Genomic DNA, 14,870 nt, shown 5'->3' on the forward strand with positions numbered 1-14,870 from the left:
AATACACTGGCTTCTGTGCTATTACTAGAGCTTCTCACACATGTAAATAATTCCCTTCAAGTCTCTGTGCAAATTCACCTTCTCAATGCTGCCTACACTGATCATCCTGTTGAAAATTACAACACATTCTCAAATTGCCTGCCTTACCAAATTTTCTCTCCTGTGCTATTTTCTTTATCCTCAGTTTATCACCTTATTTGGTATTTTTTAATTGGTTCTTCTGAAGTTATACTTGAAAATAGAATCGATTTTGATAAAATTATATAAGCATGATATATATCTTATTGTAATTATGGATGAACACAATGTGGGATTCACTTAGGTATTTTCATAAGTACATAGGAAAATTATGTTAGACTTATTCTACTGTCTTTCCTATTTCTATTCCCCCTCCCTTCCCTTCATTCCCTTTGTCTAATCTATGGAACTTCTCTTCTTCACCTCCCCCACTTTATTGTGGTTTAACTTCTACTATCAGTAAAAACATTTGCTCTTTGGTTTTTGGGGATTGGCTTATCATGGTTTTGTCTCCTTCTACAAGAATGTAAGTACTCCCTCACCTTTTATGATGTATTATATCACCTTTTATGATGAAAAATTATTGTATTATACCAATAAATGGAACTGTGCTAACAAATTATCTAGGTAGTTCCACCTGGGGAGAACATTTGAGTAGCAAAGTTACAAGGAAGAATCTGAATTTTGTAGGACAAGGTAAACCTGCATAATAAACAAATGAACTGCACATTCCCCCACCCCCCACCCCCCACCCTCCACCCCTGCTGACTTTTGTTGTCATGTAAACTACATATGGATTAACACTGCTTCATCTATTTTGCCTGATGCCATCATTATATGGAAGGAACCCCTGGAATAAGCAAGTTAGACAAGAACTTGTGCCTGACTTATCAAAAATCTAATACTACTAAATTTTTTTAAGATATTCTAGTCCCTGAATTATATTTCTTTATGTCATGTTTGGTTGTTGGGGCTTCTCTTCCCAGCTGTTAGTTTTCATTAATGTCTGATAGTGCTTGGAAATCCGTATTTAGAAAACTGCATGAAGTTGCCAATGGCTGACAAAGTTTCCTCGGTGTGTCTGCTTCAGATCTCCTCTTTGAACAGGAGTTAGGGTTCTGGGGAAGTATGTGGTTGACAAATCAGAAGTTATTGTTCTCTACAAAGGGAAAGTAAAAAGGCCTTACTATGGAACTGAAGTGCTGCTTTTTTTACTTCTCCACTCACTCAGCTTTCCTATCACAACTCCATACCTTCCCTAGGAGCTCCCCAGGAACAATCCTTTTCTTCAAGAGTGGTTCTTAGTTCTCAGCCTGAAGAATTTACTTCTGTCAACAATTTACCTGGGAAGAGAAAAGAGCAGGGGTTCCCAGTGCAATTCTTCTATTAATTAACATGATTAAACTATGGCAAATTCCTTCCCCCATTATGAGCCTCAAAGCTTCTGCGGGATATCTTGGTTATGGTTTTTCTCTAACTTCTCAGTCCAATCTCTTCCACTTGATACCCTGCTGGAATGTCTCAAAACTGCTGGCTTTTGTTTTCTAGCACTTTCATGTTTTTATTCTTATTTTCTATCATTTCCTTGGGATTAAGAAAGAAGAAAACAATCATAACTTTACTATATTCAATCTATCTGAATTTAAAATGTCAACATTAACAGAAAGAATATAAAAACTTTAGAGACCTACTCTATAGTAAGAAACTGATATTTGCTTATTTTGTTTGGCAATGATATAATTTTCCCTAGTGTTTGTTCTGTTGGGACCAGGAATTAAATCCAGGGATGCACAACCACTAAGCCACATCCCTAGACCCTTTCATTTTTAGACATAGTCTTGCTAAGTTGCTTAGAGCCTCACTAAATTACAGAAGCTGACTTTGCACTTTGAGATCCTCCCACCTCTGCCTCCCGAGCCGCTGGGACTACAGACCATGAACCACAGAACATGCCTAGTGTATTCCTTCAATTGCTCAACAAAACTCTATTTCAATACAATAACCCCAAGAATGTATAATTTGGTCAGGGGGTGCTGGGGATTCAACCCAGGGCCTTAACCACTGAGCCACAGCACCAGCTCATTTTTTTATATTTTATTTAGAGACAGGGTTTTGCCAAGTTGCTTAGGGCCTTGCAAAATTGCTGAGACTGGCTTTGAACTCAATCCTCCTACCTCAGCCTCCTGAGTTCCTGAGATTACAGACATGCACCATCATGCCTGGCACAAATTCTTAGTTGAATTTGAGAGATCTGAATTTGGATGAACTTAATATCATCTATGTCTATCATATTCCTTTAGACTCTTGAATGCTTAAGGAAAAGATAAAAGTCATATGAAAATTACTATTTTACTCAGGGTAGGACTTTTGACTTTTGTGAAGGAAGTACACATTAGACTACTGTATTGTCATTTCCTCATAGTTTTCCATTTTCTATTTGTACATTCAATCTGTACAAACCAGAAAACCATTTATTCAAGAAATTTACGATTATTAGTAAAATCTCCAATTGCTTACATACCAAACTACACACACACACACACACAAAAAAAAAAATTACCCAAGTATCTTTCTTGATATTTTATCTAAAGTTTCTATGATTCAGGGTCAATTTTTCCTTGGAAAAAAGTTATGCCAAACAGTCAAAAGTCAAGTCATAAATAAATAAATGCTCAGAATGAAGAACAATAATCAGAAAATCAGGCCTTGGAGAAAAATACAAAAATAATGCATCCTTAAAACTAATACTGATTTGAAAATCAGACCTCCATCAAATGTTTCCTCTGATATGTGAAAGCTAACCCACAATAAGGGGGTGAGGATAGAAGTTCAGTAGATTAGACAATGGGAATGGAGGGAAGGAAAGAGGGATAGGAAAAGGAAAGACAGTGGAATGAATTGTTCGTATGTGTATATATATAAAACATGACAGTGAATCTCACCATTGTGTACATCCACAGTGGGATGCTAATTAGAAAAAGATATATTCCATGCTTGTATAATTATATCAAAACGGATTCTATTGTCATTGTAAAAAAAATAAAATTTAAATTAAAAAAAAATTGAAAATGAGACCTCCACCCTTTTCTGCAGCATTCATTCTGTTTTATAGGCTATTTATGAGCCTTGACCCCAAATTCAAGATAATTTTTTTATTATCAAACAAAACTAGGGATTGGCTCAGTGACAGAGTGCTTGCCTGGCATATTTGACAGACTGGATTTGATCCTCAGCACCACATAAAAATAAATAAAGGTACTGTGTCCATCTACAACTAAAAAAAAAAATTTTAAAAACTCCAAAAATAGGGCTAGGGATGTGGCTCAAGCGGTAGCACGCTCGCCTGGCATTCGTGTGGCCCGGGTTCGATCCTCAGCACCACATACAAAGATGTTGTGTCCGCCGAAAACGAAAAAAAAATAAATATTAAAATTCTCTCTCTTTAAAAAAACAAAACAAAACAAAATACTAGGTTTAACATTCAAGAAAAAAGTAAGGAACACAAACATAATAAATTAATTTTCTTAACAATTCTCAAATTAAGGGCTGGGGATATAGCTCAGTGTTAAAGCACCTGCCCAGCATGCCCTGAGTTCAATCCCCTACGCTGTGAAATGGAAAAAAAAAAAAATTAAAGGTAATTAACAATTACAGTTTTTTGCAGTCTCTGCTTTTTCCCAACCAGGCCTAAAGAAGAAAAAATTGGTGGCAGAACACTTGTTTGGGAAAGCAAATAGGCCAAAACTATTGTAAATAAAATCTTCAAGCCACCAAAATTTGGGAGAGAAGGAAAAGAAAACAGCAAATTATCAAATGACAATAAAACAAGATCCTATCAGAGTTTTCGGATTAGACAAAAGTAACTTCATGGGGAATACACCCTACAATCTGCATATGTCCCATTGCTTATATACATCCTTTATACCTCCAAAAGTACATAATAAACTTTGAACAATAAAATGACAACAGAGAATATTGGGTTGTAAATATTTATATTTCTTACACTCACACACAATGCTGTATGAGACATTACTAGTTTTAATAAGTATCCATAGGATTAATACTCATATGGAGTATAATGTGAAAAAGTGCAGAACTAAAGAAATAAATCTATCTGAAAACAAAAGCACACATTTCTTAGGATTTAAAAATATTGCACATAATAGGGTTGCACAGAAATTACTGGCTGGCTTTACAAACAGAATGAGGTATTAGTCAATCTCTAGATAAACGTAAGTGCAAAGAGGAAGAACTACACACACACAAAAAAAATACACATAAATTCATATTAAGACCTAGAGTACCAACAACTAAGAAAGAAATGTAAAAAGATGTATAAGTAGCTATGATTTCAACCCTACAAAATCATTAGCTAGGGACTAAACACATAACAGTCTCTTGGCAATGTTTCATAAGTTTTCAGTTTTTTTTCCAGCTTAACTAAGAGCAGTATAATCATTTCTCTTACCTCAATTCTAAATAGAAAGACACAGTTCTGTGGTAAATATCAAACCATCCCTTTCTAAAGCTTTCAGTGGCAATTAACCAAGATACCGCTCTCCTATGCTGAATAAATTAGTTCACATACATTTAGCAACCCAATTCAGATGCTACAGAGCATGCAATTTTAAATTAGCAAAGGCTTCACTGCAAAAATCATTCAACTTCACACAATTATAACTTTTAAAGTTTAATCCTGATGTATCAAGCAAACTCAATCTTTTTTTTGGTGGGGGAAGGGGATGATAAAACTGGCCACATTACTGAACCCAAGGGCAGGTAGAAAGGAAATAATAATAATAATAATAAAACCCAGGCAGATTTATCTCTCTTTAAAGAACCTTTCCTAATCAGAAAAATTAATAATTTGATTTTGTCTACTACCTGAATGTTGCTGAATTCTTCAAAAACAATTTAAATATATGTTAATAGCTATGTCAAATTGTTTAAAGTAAGTGAAATCATGCACTTGTCAAAATAGTTCACAGAAAACTGTTTTACATCAAAGATACTGACAAAGAGTCAACTAGGTGGGTTTAGTGAGAAAAGAAAAAGAACCAACTACTGTCCTGAACAATCAGTGTATGTAGTAACCATATTTCCTCTTCGTTGAGTGACAGTCCTGCAGTGCTTGCTAGAGCCATGAAATCTATTTTCAGTCTGTACTGTATGTCGATTGCTGGTATCAAAGCCACTAAAAGAAAACATTTTCTCCATATCTTCAAACATGTCATCAAACAATCCACCTCCAAAAGAAAACTCCTGAAAATGATGCCTTTGTCGACTAGAACCATCCTGGCGTGTCTGGAAGTGATTTTCAAAATGCTTCTTAGACCGAGTGTTTTGGTTTTGACCAAAAAAACTAAAGTCTTTAAACAAATCATCAAAATTGAAGTTAAACGACTGCTCAAAAGGACTTCCACTGCTTCTTTGTCCTTTACCATTAGTAAAAGCACTGTGTCCAAGGGTATCATACTCTTTTCGTCTACTAGCATCTGAGAGTGTTTCATATGCTGAAAGAGATAAATAACATATATTCAAATTTCTTCAAATATGATTTTAACTCTATATTTTAGGGAAGGAGTTCATATCACAAGTAAAAGCAAAGCCCTACAAAACATTAAATAACCAATATTGGTTAAATGAATGCTACCATTACCAAAAAGAAATTTGTTGACAACAATTACAAAGTTCTAAGAAATTTGATTTTTCACTTCCTTACTACTTAATGAAAAACTTTAATTCCAACTCCCTAATCAGTTACCATCAACTCTTGAATATTCACAAAGTGCAATTTGTTTTAGAACTATTCTTAAGTTAAAATGTTTCTCATACTTTTTCTTTAAAGACAAATGGGTTTTGAAATACAGATTAAATGAAGAAAATGTTTTTTTTATATTTAATCTACATACTTAATATTATGTTTCATAAATCAGTTGCAAGAATTCCTCTTTTAAATTCCTTTTTACATAGAAACAGCAGTGTTTTACAAATAATAAAATAATATTTTCAATATTTTAAGATCTGAATGTCTATTCATTCATTCATGAACCAAAGTATTATCTGTTATGAAAAAAAGTCTCACAATCTCACTATATTTATATGTAAATTCCTCACTTGTGTGTCCTCCCATCTCCATGAAACCTTCAAATACATAGACTTCTTAGCATTCTCTTTACCGATTAATACCCATGAGACATAAGGAAAGTCATTTATTTACCTTCTGCAATCTCTCTGAATTTTGCTTCAGCATCAGGACTCTTATTTTTGTCAGGATGGTACTTCATGGCCAATTTGTGAAAAGCCTTCTTGATTTGACGCTCTGATGCTGACTTTGGCACACCTAAGATATCGTAGTAGCTTTTTGAGGCCAAAATTAACTCCGTTATCATTAAAATGCAGATTGCAAAGATGAAAACTGACTGGGGAGTAGCCATTTCTAATATCCTAAAAGAGAAAGGGGAAAAAATTTTACCCATGGAACTAATCTTAACACTTTTTTAAAAAGAAACCCAATGAACCTTTATATATGAAGTAAATAATGCAGCATAAAAATGTTCAGCAAATACTATCTTGTACATTCTATTGTATTGGTAGTGTTAGTATTTGTGACACTACATCTCTATTTCCAGTCTGGCTTACCTGCTGAAATGAATGCTGACTGTTGCTTTCTTAGGGAAGGAAGAATTCTACTATTTAGATATCCTGGGCTATTTACATTGGTAATGCACTGTTCCCCCTGTGAAGCTGAATACATTATTTTCTTTTCAGAATACAAATTCTTGAAAGAAAGACTGGGATCCTTTAAATTAATTTTGCATTTTTTTCTTTAATTTTTGTTATGCTTGTATATATGATGGGTCTTCAATAATGTCTAGTAAAAATCAGTGATTAAAAGTTTTGTGTCTCCTCTGTATTTAACTCAAGTATGAGAGGAATGGCAAAACCAAGAAAGATGTTTCTCAATTTGGTTGAATTCTACTTGTTCTTTAAAAGGTCAACACAATTTGTAAGTTATAAAACCTGTACAAATGCAAGATCCCAAACGTTCAACAAAGAAGTATAGACAAATAAGTTCTGTTTAAATTTACTCCTATTTAAGAATTCTATTAAGGCTGTCAGAAAATATGAAGTGATTTGATGGGTACTTTAAAGCAGATTCTTATTTTCAAACTTCTAAGTAACTAAAATATTTATCTTAACTTTAAATTACTAGAAGTTTTAACTTAGATTTCAATTTAAGAATTCCTGATAATATATACTTTATGATTTGAGATTCAAAACGAAGTGATCCTGTTTTTTTAATGCTGTACCATAGAAATCCTTAATAACCTATGATGACCTAACAAGGCTGACGAAAAGGCACTATGATTTGTTGAAACTGCCTGCCTTCCTCTCCTGTGGCCTTTCCTGGGAATAATCAGCAGGTGTATTACTTTTTTTTTCTCCAGAGCGTTACTCATAGTCACGGGTACCAAGGATCAAGTACAACCTCCTGGTGTAAAGAACACAAAGAGAACATGTCCAGTGGACACCGCATCCAAGGCGGGCTGCTCCAGATTCCAAGGGCGGGTCTAACCACTGACAGGCACCTCGATGGCTAATAAACGTTACTCCAAGGTTTCAAGTTGAACATCTGATAATTTTTTAGTAAACTAACTTTTCCATTAAGCTGACTTCTCATTCGGACCCGCTGGACAGCGGCCTGGGCCTTACTTCCCAGTGCCAGCGGTTGGACCATCCAATCTTCATCACAAGGCAACCAGCCCTGTCCGTCCAAGCCCCACCATCAGGGCTCCCTAAGGCCTGGGGCCCAGTCCAGCGAGAAGCTGTCTGAAAGCCAACGACACAACCCAACACACAGAACACTGTTTTGTGGTTTGGTCATCTCCTGATGTTTCCTTCGCCAAGAACCCGCAGCCCAAAGCCCTTGCGGAAACCGCGACAGGCATGGAGGCCAATATTGCCCCAAACAAGAAGCCACTGTTCCGGGGACGCTCCAAATCCCACTCCCAGCGACTCCCGGCCTCGTCCCTCACCCGCACTCTCCAGCTACCGCTCCTCCTCCACCGAGCCGAGGCGCTGGTGACGCTCACGAACCGCTCCGTTCGGTTGCTGGGGCTCGGCCCCTCACCCCAGCTTCCGCGGCCTCCTGGAGCCGGCGCGCGCCCCACTGCCTCCGGCACAATCACCTCTCGCTCCCCGCACCGCCTAAGACACCGCTTCCCCTCTCAGCCCGCTCCCAACTGGCGGGCGACTGCTGCTGGAGCCACCGCCTCAGGAGACGACCTACACGAAACGCTTCCCCATTGGCTCCCACCTACCCACCTGACCCTGGCGCCCTACGCGCACGTGGAAAACTGTTGTTGCCGCTCAGCCTGTGCGTCACTTCTTACCCCACCCCTTCGAAGGGCCGTACTGAAGCCTGCGGAGGCGGAAGTGAGTCGACATTTCCTACGTCTTTCCCCTGGGTGAACCTCTGCGCAGGCGCGGTGGCTTAGGCTGCTGGACCAGCTGCCCCGCCTCAGGAAGAAGGGCCCGCCTGCGCCCCTCGCTGGTCCCGGTCTTCCGGGACCTTACCCGAGTGATGCCCCGCTATTGCGCAGCGATTTGCTGTAAAAACCGCCGAGGACCGAACAATAAAGACCGGAAGCTGAGCTTTTACCCGTGAGTAGTCCCTTGGGCAGAAGCGTTAGCGTTAGGCCGTGGTCCTGTAGCCTTTGGAGCCAGGACCTGGGTAGCTCCTGTCTGTTCTTCAGTTGCTTGACGTAGTGGTCATCGCGCAAGGAGTGTTCAGTGTGTATCTTGAGGGGCCTGTTGATGCTTAACAAAGTAGTTAAAACAGTGAATCTTGAGAGATGCGCGATGATATTTCAGAACGTTTACTCCACTTTACCTGACATCATTTCCTGAAATGACATTTACCACCATTTAGGGTACATCAAACCTGCTAGGTGGGAAGGTGCGCCCAAAGTTAATTTGCACTCCCTGTGAGATCGCACAGGTGTAATTTAAATCCATTTTTTTTTCCTCCTGAGAAACTTGATCAGGAAAGATTAGGTAACCGACGACATTGAAAGTTTGGTGTCAAAGCTGGAGTTATGACCTGTGTCCTTTTCAGAGATGTGTATGCTGTTCATGAATAGAACAGGGTAAACGGTACTCTGAATGACTAGGACCCCGAATTATTTCCGTGAAATTAGAGAGTACTGATTTCCATGCAGAACAGGGAAGCAGTGTTGTGTAAAGAGTCTCAGGCTCCAAAGCCGTATTTTTACTAAATTAAAAAATCCTGGTTCCTTTACTCGTAGCTGAATGACAAGTAATTTAGACTGTCAGTGCTCAGCTCTCATTTGTAAAATAGAGATATTAGTGGAACTTACTCACGCTTACTTTGCAGGAGGTACAGGCTTAATGTATATAAAAAGCCTGTGAAAATCAAAATATTTAAAATATTCTATTTCTTTTTTTCCTTGTATTTAAAAATAATTTTTTAGAGCTGATCTCGTTTTCTTTTTCTTATTTTCACCAGATGTATTGTGAATCCCATTTTCCTTTAGACCAAAAACTATCATTCACTAATGGTCAGCTGCTTTCCATCATCTGAAGTATTGAGGGGAAAAAAATTGATAACCTTAAGTAATTCATACTACATGACAATATATCCAGTAATGTCTCCTTGGATCCCTTCCACAGAATGTCAGTTGAAAAGCAGATGCTACTATAGTAATAGTTCTAAGATTTGTAGTAAAAGATCATGTTAAACTAATATTTCCCAGGTTTATTTGGCCTTTGATTTGGGAGGCATAATCCTGCACTAATCAATTGTTTAACCTATATGGATCTCAAAGTTACTATATTTAAGGAGGAAAAACTAATTCCAAATGAATTATGAAGATGGTTTGTAAAGACTTTTTCCTCAAAATGTGAATCAAAAGTGAGATTTTTTTAAAATTGGGGTTTTATAAGTTACCTGTGTAATCCACAAAATAAAAATTCAGTTTTATTCCCTAATAGCACCAAACTACCACACTTGAAGACTTGAATTTGCTCATCCTCACATTATAGCAAGCTGTAGTATATAAGTTTATATGAATGGTAATTCAGTAAATAGAGGCATACAATGTGCAATTTATAGTGTGATTTTTATACGTACTGGGGGGATTACATAAAATAAACAAAATTACCAGACAAATTAAACAAGTATGAAGCTACTCAGTTATTCAGGAAACATGTCCTAAGAGATTTCTTAAAGATTTATTTGTTGAGGAATTACTGCATTGCAGTTAGTAATTGCAGTTAGGATAGTCACAAAATGTTATTTTTTTAATGGTTTGCTAACTTACCCTATAGGTACAATGGAAATAATTTGGAAACAGCATCCTTACATAAGAATTGTATGAGAAAGCATTATTTTAAAAGGCTTCTTCTCATTTTAGACATACCAAAAGGTTGAACTTATTCTTTTTACCTTTAAATGCTTTTTCTGGTTATGCGTATCATACTTCTAAATCTAAGTGTCATATGCAAGCTTAGAATATTTTAAAACATATGAATATTGTTTTTATGGTAGTAACTTCCAAAGATCATTTAATTTTTTTTCCACATATGATATCAGAATTAAAAATTATTTCCTACAAAATACCCAGACTCTCTTCCCCTAGGATCTTATAAACTTAGCAGAATTTAGGAAGGGGAAAAAAAAATTCTGCTTACTATAAAGCATTAACTAAGTAGTTGGGATGAGAGGGCATGTAGGATAGCTACATTTTGTATGAGAAACCCATATTGTTACTATTTTTTTAAATAGGAAACTATCATTTAGAACATGCCTAGGAAAATCATTAAATGAGATATATGTCACTGTAAACTTCTGTTTAGAACACTTTAACGCAAACATTTAAACTGGTTGGAAATTTTTTTTTTAAGAGAGAGAGAATTATTTTTTTGTAGATGGACACAACACAATGTCTTTATTTTTATGTGGTGCTGAGAATCAAACCTGGGTTGCTAGGCGAGCCCTCTACCACTGAGCCACAATCCCAGCCCTAGTTGGAAATTTTTTCCTACTAAATTCTGCCATTGTCCAGTTTTGCCTTTAAAACAAACTGCAATATGTTAAAGCCAACTCTAAACCCAGGTTATTGTCAATAAAGGAACAAAATGTATGGAGAACTATCTTGCCTTTCTCTCTTTTATATCTTATTTCTTTCAAATAAAATATCCAAGTTTGTCTTTATTAACATGTTTAGTTCTTTTCTGGCTTCAGAGTTCCTTTTTTAGAACTTGAATTTTAGAGTTCCCAGTAAGTAGGTTACAGAAATTAAGTAATATCACATGGGTAGAATTGAAGCTGATATCAGTAAAGAGAATGGAATATTAGTAGTTTTATGCAAGAATTCATTTTATTCTCCTAAATCATTTGTTTGAATTAATGTTGCCTTATTTTAAAATTAAAGCTAATGCTGCCTAAAATTATAGGCAAGAAACTATGTGACTTGTAGTATTAATATGAATACTTTGAGAGGAAATTTGTAATTTATGCAATGCTCTTTCCTACTTATAGTCAAACTGTACAATAAAATAAAGGTGGAACATAATCCACAGAAAATATGAATAGATTTTATCCTTTGCAGGAATACCTGTTTTACTTGAAGGGACTCTGAATTCTGTTTTACAAGCTATTCTCAGGCAAAAACTTTGGCTTCTATTATATCGTGTCTTAGTACTCTTACTGTAGAGAGATAATATGGTAGTTGTCATGAAGATGCTCTTGTTTAGTGGGAATGGGTATCTAGCTTTTGCAGCACTTGACAAATAGTGCTAGATATATATGTTTAGAATCTAGCAAAATGTAAAAATACAGCAAATTTTCTTTTTTCTGTTTTTGTTTTTTATAATTTCAGGTTTCCTCTACATGACAAAGAAAGACTTGAAAAATGGTTAAAGAATATGAAACGTGATTCTTGGGTTCCTAGTAAATACCAGTTCCTATGTAGTGACCATTTTACTCCTGACTCTCTTGACATCAGATGGGGTATTCGTTATTTAAAACAAACTGCAATTCCAACAATATTTTCTTTGCCTGAAGACTATCAGGTATTGGAGTGGGGGCAGTAATGCTGAGCATGGTGACACATCATAGGGTGGCAGGTGATGGGTACAGAGAGTAAGAAGGAAAGATAACTTTTGGGAAAATGAATACTTGAGGAAAAGGAACACTAATTTGCACTTTTACTAAAAGTAATGTAGTTTTTAAAAACTTAAATTGTTGTGAAGTGTAGTTTAAGAGACAGAAGGTAATGTATACAATCTTAAGTTATTAATGTAAATTAATAATAAATTAAGCTTTTTTGTTGGGTGTTTTAATGGTTTGAAATGTTTTATATATTGAATGTGCTTAATGCTTTTCAAAAAACATTTTTAAGATATATTTAAATCATATGTTTAGACTATTTTTTAACTAAACAAATGTGCTTGCCCAGCATAGTGCCTAAAGTTATAATTAAGTAGTCATGACTAATTAATAAGAGAATAAGTCTTTTTAGAATTTGAAAATATTATTTTCTAGGGAAAAGACCTCTCCAAAAAAAAATCTCAGAAGAAAAAATTGGAAGAGAAAGAAGTGTGCCTAAAAGCCAGGTCAGAAGAATCATTTGCATCGAATGAGGCAAAGAATATTATAGTTAACACAGATGTGCTTCCTGAACATGCAGAATTGCTTGATTCATCTGCCTTGCTGAAGCCAACAGCTCCAAAGCCAGGAAGCTTACAAAATAAAGTATTAACTCTTAATCTAATTAAGCAAGACACTGAAAATCTGAAATCTACCCTGGAAAAATCAATTAACCAAGATTTAGATTTAAGAGAATTTCATACATCTTTTGAGAATCAAAATTCTACAACTATTACTTTGACGACTTCAAATTCAGAAGGTAGTCACCAGTCTTTGGAAAGCCAAGAAGTACTTGAAATAACAACCAGTCATCTTGCTAATCCAAACTTTACAAATAATTCCATGGAAATTAAATCACAGGAAAATCCATTCTTATTCAGCGCAGTTAATCAAACAGTTGAAGATATAAACACAAATAAACAATCTGTTATTGCCATTTTTGTGCCCACAGAAAATTCTAAACCTGTAGTTAATTCCTTTATACCTGCCCCCAAAGAAACCATGGAAATGGAAGACATAGACACTGAAGACTCCTTATATAAGACTATAGATCATGGGGCAGAAGTTTTACAAATTGAACATTCTTATTGCAGACAAGACATAAATAAAGAACATCTTTGGCAAAAAGTCTGTAAACTACATTCAAAGATAACCCTTCTAGAGCTACAAGAGCAACAAACTCTAGGAAGATTAAAGTCTTTGGAAGCTCTTATAAGCCAGCTAAAACAGGAAAACTGGTTATCAGAAGAAAATGTCAAGATTATAGAAAACCATTTCACAACATATGAAGTCACTATGATATAAAGAAGTTTTAAAGCTATGGTTTTATATATGCTTTTTCCAGCTAAACCAAATTTCCTATAAAGTGAACTTTTTCCTATATAATGTTCTCATCTTGATGAAGTTACAAAAGTGCTCTAATATCATGAACTGCATCCTATTCTTAAAATGCTCATTAATAAGAAAAATAGTTGTTGTGAAGAAGAGAAAAATAGTTAAATTTGGGTAGTTTCCCAAATGAAAATATAGTAAATAATAATGAGTCGGTAATAAGAGGCCAATGATATGGTCAAAACACCCCAAAATAGATGAGGTTGGTTCTACCACTGACATATGACATGACCAAAGTACTTATCAAGATTGAGCCCCAGTCCCTAATTTGCAAAATAAGGGCCCTTACTAGAACTCAGTCGGTTTCTTTGTAGTTCCTTCCCTTTGTATTTATTGATACTTTTATTAAAACCATTTTTCTATAAGATTATATGTACTTATATAATAGAAATTGGGGAGAATTTGATATTCACTATTATTGCATTCTCTGACCTTTTGACTATAGTTAGGTATCTTACATAAAGGAAAATATGGCTATTCTAATTTTTATTCAATTGAACTCAGATTTTAGGAGAGGTACCTTAAATTTGAAAGAATATATATTTCAGTACCTTACATGTAGCTGACCATGTTTAAGTCATTTAAGTTTTTTAACATCCTTATTTATAAAATTATATTTATAAACCAAAAATATAGGTTAATTTTAAATATATATGCATATTTTAGAAATTATAGTCTATCTATTTCTTAATAGGTGTAGCTTTTAAAGTATATGCTTGTATCATTTTTTAAATCCAAAATAATAGAGTAATACTTTATTATATATTCCCATGTATTTTATTAAAATTTATAAGCAAATTATAGATAAGTGATAATGTCCTTAGGAAAACAAAGTTTTTCTCTTGGGAAAGAGAAGTGTTGGTGATATAAATAAAAATAAAGTTTATATCTGCATGAACTAAGAAATATAAATGTAAAAGCAAAGTCGTTTTGGTAAAACCCAAATGTGAACAAGAGACAATATATTCTTTAATATCTGTTAAATAAAAAATACTATTATCTAAAAGGATGGTTTTGAGAATTCTATGAGGTAACACATAATTTTTGGACCTGGAAAATAGGAGGTGCTCAATAATTATTTAACTGAACAGCTGATCATTTTGTTAATGAATGGTAATTATTTTTATTATATTTCAGTTAAGTTTTAGGCTAATAAAATTAATTGGTATTTGATAATGTGTTTGCTAATTATAAAAAGATCAGAACTATCTTATTAAATGACCATGGTGGGGAAAACTTAAGTATTCCCATATTGCATATTACTGATACTTAAAGTGAATAATAC

The 14,870-nt window shown here is 35.1% G+C and overlaps 2 protein-coding genes across 3 annotated transcripts; one reads left to right on the forward strand and one right to left on the reverse strand.

Annotated features, from left to right (window-relative positions):
* Positions 1 to 3,993: 3,993 nt before the first annotated feature.
* Dnajb9 (DnaJ heat shock protein family (Hsp40) member B9) lies at positions 3,994 to 8,430 on the reverse strand. Of its 2 annotated transcripts, none has more exons than XM_040291708.2 (3): positions 8,347 to 8,430; positions 6,239 to 6,465; positions 3,994 to 5,531 (listed from the first exon to the last, which is right to left on the reverse strand). In XM_040291708.2, exons 2-3 carry the CDS (start codon positions 6,453 to 6,455, stop codon positions 5,080 to 5,082), a joined length of 669 nt encoding a protein of 222 aa, XP_040147642.1. In that variant the 5' UTR covers positions 6,456 to 6,465; positions 8,347 to 8,430; the 3' UTR covers positions 3,994 to 5,079. The 2 variants fall into 2 exon arrangements, with proteins under 2 accessions (XP_040147642.1, XP_005335995.1); XM_005335938.4 differs by lacking the exon at positions 8,347 to 8,430 and adding an exon at positions 8,058 to 8,196.
* A 37-nt stretch (positions 8,431 to 8,467) lies between these two features.
* On the forward strand, positions 8,468 to 14,591 carry Thap5 (THAP domain containing 5). Its single transcript, XM_005335937.4, has 3 exons — positions 8,468 to 8,685; positions 11,925 to 12,117; positions 12,590 to 14,591. Exons 1-3 carry the CDS (start codon positions 8,606 to 8,608, stop codon positions 13,496 to 13,498), a joined length of 1,182 nt encoding a protein of 393 aa, XP_005335994.1. The 5' UTR covers positions 8,468 to 8,605; the 3' UTR covers positions 13,499 to 14,591.
* Positions 14,592 to 14,870: the final 279 nt, after the last annotated feature.

The sequence above is a fragment of the Ictidomys tridecemlineatus genome, chromosome 2, assembly GCF_052094955.1.
Source record: "Ictidomys tridecemlineatus isolate mIctTri1 chromosome 2, mIctTri1.hap1, whole genome shotgun sequence".
NCBI classification, from domain to species: domain Eukaryota; kingdom Metazoa; phylum Chordata; class Mammalia; order Rodentia; family Sciuridae; genus Ictidomys; species Ictidomys tridecemlineatus.